At 36.7% G+C, this 6,171-nt stretch overlaps 1 protein-coding gene across 1 annotated transcript in view; it reads left to right on the top strand.

Moving 5' to 3' along the window:
* The first annotated feature begins 389 nt into the window (after nt 1-389).
* Nucleotides 390-6,171, top strand: part of LOC117344167 (protein TANC2-like) — a 6,686-nt gene continuing 904 nt past the window's right edge. Inside the window, exons 1-2 of the mRNA XM_033906821.1 lie at nt 390-1,299; nt 2,377-5,991. Coding sequence (XP_033762712.1) covers nt 390-1,299; nt 2,377-5,991 — 4,525 coding nt within the window. The remainder of the gene's footprint in view (nt 1,300-2,376; nt 5,992-6,171) is intronic.

Below are 6,171 nucleotides of genomic sequence, written 5' to 3'. Positions count from 1 at the left end.
TTTAACATTATAACTCAAATAATATTAGCTTCAAGGTAATGCGACTCTATACTCAGGTATATGTTCACCTGTCCTTCGGGCAGTGACCTCATAATGATGACATCATTTAATCTATTGTTAAAATCATAGCATAAAATTATAAAATTAAATGTCCTACTGAACATTTATTGGTGAAGCCAAATCTTATCATGAGGACATCATACAATATAATGTTAATATCAAATAATATCATGCCAATCATTTATAAGATGAAATAATATGATACAATAACAGCATCAATTAAGAAAAAATGTTCTGCCTTATGCCAGATGTGACAGCTATGACGTATCTTACGAAGTAAGAAAGCATGAATGATTTGAAAAATTCTTCCTTATTACAGGCTTGACACGATGGATTCGTTAAAACAACATGTTCGAGACACCAACTTCTCCAACTGGCTAGATGTTGCTGTAGGTATATCGGCTACAACAAAAGGATTATCAGACTATCTCGAAGGCACTCTCTTGTCTTTACATCACACAATAAAATATGGGCCATGTGCACAATTGCCGATCTGCAGACGCAACTGTAGCAAGACTGAGCATAACCTCTCTTTATGGTGTCCTACTTGCACGAAATGGAAAAAGCAAATCATGCTGTACAACAAATACAGCACTCGAGCTAGGCAGATCAAATGGAAAGATATCAATTCTTCGGAATGGCCTCAAAATGTCAATGAAATGGTGAAGGTGTTCGCCCCAGATTGGTGGGAGGCTAGAACGTCATACACTGACGACATTGTTGTTGCATTGCATGTTATTCATAACTGTAAGACATTCAATTCAATTCAAAGTCTAACCATTAACCGCGTAAGAAATATTCGAAATGCCCTGTTTGCTCATGGACAGCTTCAAGTGAACGCGTTTGAAAGGAAAAGAGCCTTCAAGGATCTCATTGCATTTCTCAAATTACCGGAGATCTCTAAAACTGAATCTGGCAAAACAGCTATTTTACAACTTAAACGTTTAAAATCAAATTGTGTCATAAGGCTTGCTACAGAGGAGGAGAAAACTTTCAGACATCACCTAGTCAATGTTCTCAATCCAGTAAATGTCGCAGAGAGGACATTTCTGGACCAACATGACAGCGTTAGTGAGATAAGAATATGTTTGTATGAAGACAACGTTGATACAGAAGACAAGAAGAGTTGTCTAGCAAGACGATGGATAGGCATGTCTTTGACATTCATACTTGTAATAATTCTTGCAACTGTCGGTCTCTGGAATGACACAACTGACAAAAGATTATTAAAAGAAAAAGGTAAAAGAGAAGATCGCATCGATATTGAAAACTTTTTTGTGTCAACGTAATTATGATTTCTCCCCTTCGAATGAAGGGAAACATATTGTATCAGTACTTCTAATAATGATAATAATAATGCTTTGTCCGGGCCATTAGTGCTAATCTGTTGAAGATATAATAGTGTAATTTAGAGAAGACTTGCATCAGCTAAAGTCACTGTGCAGTGCATTGCCGTTAGGCCACAGTGACCTTGACCTCAAGGTCAAATATCAAATTTGTGCTAATGTTCTAATAATTTCCGAAATTATGTTGATGAATCTTAAAGGATAAAGCCTATTTCTAGTGTCTCGTTGTTAAGTCAGTGTGACATTGTCCTCTTATCCATGCCATTTGTTGAAGATATGGAAAATGAAAACCTGCAGCATACAGTTCACTCTTATTTTCATGACATTTCCTCGAAATCCAAAAACCAAAAGCCAAAGGATTGAACCGATAAAGCAAAGTCTCACTTGACAAAAAATCCCTGAACACCAATTTTGATGATATTTGGCAAAAAAAGGTACTCCAATATGGTCCCACTATATATTATTTATTATAGTCCCATCCTCGGAGTCTGACGAATGGAATAGATTTTTTATTTATTTATTTATTTATTACATTACATTACATTCGTCCTTTGTGGAAATAGTCAAATGTTATGAACAGTTGACCAAAGCCAATCATCATGGGCTAAAGAGTGTGGCCCTAATGTGTCAGAATTGCTAAATTTTTGACGTGTCCTTGCTTAGGCCCTAGTATAGCATTAAGTCATAAATCTCTCTACTAGATATTATAAATGGTAATTAATAACTTTTTAGAATCAATCATTTATTTGACATGGTGTGGAGAAATCTAACTGCAGAACTCAAATGACCGTTAAGGCCTATGGACCTGTTGTTTAATCCAAATAATCTAGGATCAAAATCCAAAAACGTGAGCAAAATATATTAACATATATATATATATATATTATTAATTATTTTAGTATAATATAACCTGCCATTGTATAAATTCATATATTTTCAGATTTAATGATAATTTTATTTGGTATTTCAGATTGTCTATCACTGACATATTCTGAACCCTGTCCATGGGAACCGGACTATATCTTCGACGGCTATCTGAAGAACAGTCCTCTCCTTTTGGGCCGGAAGTGGCTTATCCAAAAGATCCAAACGTCTTTAATGGGTACACAATCCAGAGGCGTCATGTTGACAGCAGAAATGGGTTATGGTAAATCTACATTAGTATCACACCTGCTTTGTAGCGCTGAACGTTCGGAAAGTAACGGATTACGGAAGTTTATATTGTCATACCATATTTGCAAATTTGACGTGATCAGTACTCAAAGACCTGAATATTTCATTAAAAACCTCGCCGGCATGTTAATAAGTAATTTGCCAGAAGCAGGAAATGCTATTTTGACTGATAAACTCGCGATGAGCTTTTTACAAACCAGTAAGTGTTCGGAGGACCCTGTTGGTTGTATTGACGCCTCAATCATTCATCCTTTAAGCGGTCTTACATTCGATGAGGAACGGTATGTTATTATTGACGCTATAGATGAGTGTGGAGATTCCGCCGCCATTGCTATATCTCTTCTTGATGTCTTGTCTAAACGGATCAGCAGCATGCCGTGGTGGCTTAAGTTCTTCATAACAGCTAGAGACGTTAACATGGTGACTGACAGGTTTTCTGGAATGAAAAGATTTCATGAAACGCTGGAAAATGTCCAGAACCAAAACGACATCTCTACTTTCCTCGCTCACCATCTATTTACACACACTTCTACATTTTCACGTTTGTTTGGCACACACACTGATATCAAGGAAGTAACTAAACGCATTTTGAGGGTAAGTGGATCCAATTTTTTATATGTAGACCTCGCAGTTAAATTTTGGATAGGTTCTCCGCATAGCAAATTTACTGATATCCCACAGTCTCTTAATGAATTATACCATACAAATTTGGACCGCGTATTTGGTGATAACCCGCCATTGTACAATCTCGCGAGGAAGGTTTTTGAGGTGCTATGCACATCGTATAAACGATTGCCACTTGAGGAATTGGAAGCTATTCTAAATGTTACAAAGGATCCATATGATCTTCGAAGTCTTCTCGGAAACCAAATTTCTCATTTTGTGGAAAGCAAAAACACGTACATTAGTATATATCACAAAGGAATCTGCGATCACCTTAGTAATAACGCCTCCAGCTATTATAAATATTATATCTCAAAGGCCAACGGTCACAAACTGTTTGCGAGTTACCTTCTCCGTAAATATAACATCAGTAGTACTGATATACTAGATATGTTTATCCATGTAGCAGAGTCAAACGATCTGGTACTTCTACATTCATTCCAACATACCAGACATATTTTGGAAACGAACTTTTCCTCTGGCAATCATCTTTATCAAATGGCACGAACCAAAAATTCATTTTTGGGTACCAAGTTACTTATCAAAGTTCTCGGAAAAGAACACATCAATAATGTTACATCCGCAAATGTTACAGCTACATTTCTGGCGGCGGCTTTTGGACATTCTGAAACACTTAGAGCGCTGATAGAAGAAGGGGGAGACTATTTCTTTAGAGTACAGAGTCCTCCAAACAAAGGAGGGTTGGAGGATGCGGTCAGGCACTGCAAATACACAACTTTGTGGGGTTATGGTTTACTAGATATTGCTTCTCAAAACGGACATTTAAACGTAGTTGATCTTCTGTTGTCTAAAAATCAAACATTGCTCTATTTGAAAAACGGCTTAAACCTTAACGCTGTACACCTAGCTTCAGAACATGGTCACACAGACATTTTGAATCAATTCCTAGAAATAAATAGTACGTTAGCCGACCAGAATTCCCTATATTTAGCATCAAAGAATGGCCACTTGAGATCTGTTTTGTCGTTGTTACAGCATGGCGTTAAGGACACTTGTATTCCATGTGGAGACAAAATTTACTGGGTCACTAATAACACAAAAAGAATGCAATGGCACCCTTGTTACAACATAGGTGAAAATGTTGAATGTAACCGATTATTGTTATTGCAATATGCCGAGTTAGAAAATGTAACATTTGTTCTAAATGATGATGAAAGGTTAATCAAATGTACAACCGCATTAGAAATTGCCATCCAAAGAGGTTACAAAGACATCGTTTTCCATCTTCTATCGCAGACCACTAACGCCATCAGTTGTCGGGAGTATGGAGGAAGGACTCCACTTCTTACGGCAATTAAATATAACCAATCTGAAATCCTTGACATTATTGTAGAAAATGGTGGAAATTTTAATGAGAAATGTGAACATGTACATAATTCAACGGTTAGAATGTCATTTCAAATTTTCAATTACAACGAGCAAACAAGTTTAATCAATGACATGTGCCCACTGGGAGCTGGTTTTGAACACATCCTCGCTATGAGTGGCAGGAAAGAAATATTCAAACATCTTCATTATCGTGGCAAGTCTTTTAACTGGACGTTGAAAGACATGTCTGGTAATACGCCATTACACTATGCTGCTTGTAACAACGAATGGAAAATGATGCATTATATGATCATCTTCGGGAAAGTAAATATATACATAGCTGCGACGAATGGGTCTTTACCGATCCACTCTGCTGTTCTGTGTAATGCCATTATGTCATATGTAGCTCTAGAGCCTCACTACGCTAAAACGAGTAGAGAACTGGTAGACAATGAAGGTCGAGGATTGTTTCATTACTTAGCTCTAGGTTCAAAGTACACAAAGGATGTAAACTCCATGATACATATGCTAACGTCGGAATCTGAACTAAAAACTTCAACAAAAGATACCAACTCAAGCAATTATTTACATTATGCTGTTGAAATTGGCAATCATCAGAGCATATGGTATTTTGTTTTCAGGTCCAATACATCACTTTTGTTAGAACCAAATCAAATCAATAAAACTGTTGTAGATGTTGCATTTGACAATTTAGTACACCAGAATGAATACAGGTTGTGTTTAAACTGTTCACTTGTAGATCTATTTAACAAACAACAAAATATTGAGTATGATGAAATAGTATCCAAGGAAGAAATTGTCGTATTCAGGATATTTCAATTAATAGGCCAACATCCGGAACTGCAACAAACAGTAGACTACCCTAAGTACCACAGACTGGCGGTCATGAAAGGTAATACGTTCATCCTTTATTCTATTATTATGTTCCAGCCGAGACCTTTGATTGTACCTGTTGATAAACATTTACTTGCCGCGTTCTTTTCCGCTAAACAACCTTCAATAGGAATGATGAATTTATTATCACAATTCACCTCGGACTATTGTAACAAACCCTTTGAAGAAAGTCTTTTGCATCGAACAATAAGAAATGAAAACAACCAATTCTGGATTTATTGGGCTTATGGCGGCGAATTTGTAAACGTTTTAAATCGAAAACCTATTTCGTTTTGGGATACATGTTACGACAGAGATGGTTACAATATACTCCATCACGCAATCATGGGAGGAAACTTTGTGGCTGTACGGTTCCTGATAGAAAGCGGCATGGCGTTAAACGGGCCTCGTTCATCTAAACCTATAGACTTGATTTACCTAGGTGTGTCACATGCAGATATCTATGTAATTGATCACATCGAATCGAGACCCTGGATGCAATACAGAAAGTCTCATATCGACAATGGTCAGTCTCTTTTGACAAAATTCTACTTTGAAGATCATTTTTATAGTTCGACAAAGAATTTTGATAATGCAACTTCCTACGTATTATCAGAAATATTAAAAGGGGACAACCTAAAGTTTTCGGATGTCTGTAAGACAAAGTCCAAACATTTAAGTTTGGTACACAGAGCTGCCATAAAAA

The sequence above is a fragment of the Pecten maximus genome, chromosome 15 (genome assembly GCF_902652985.1).
Source record: "Pecten maximus chromosome 15, xPecMax1.1, whole genome shotgun sequence".
NCBI lineage: Eukaryota > Metazoa > Mollusca > Bivalvia > Pectinida > Pectinidae > Pecten > Pecten maximus.
The sequence above is the reverse complement of the archived record's forward strand: the minus strand, read 5'-3'. Positions and strand labels throughout refer to the sequence as shown.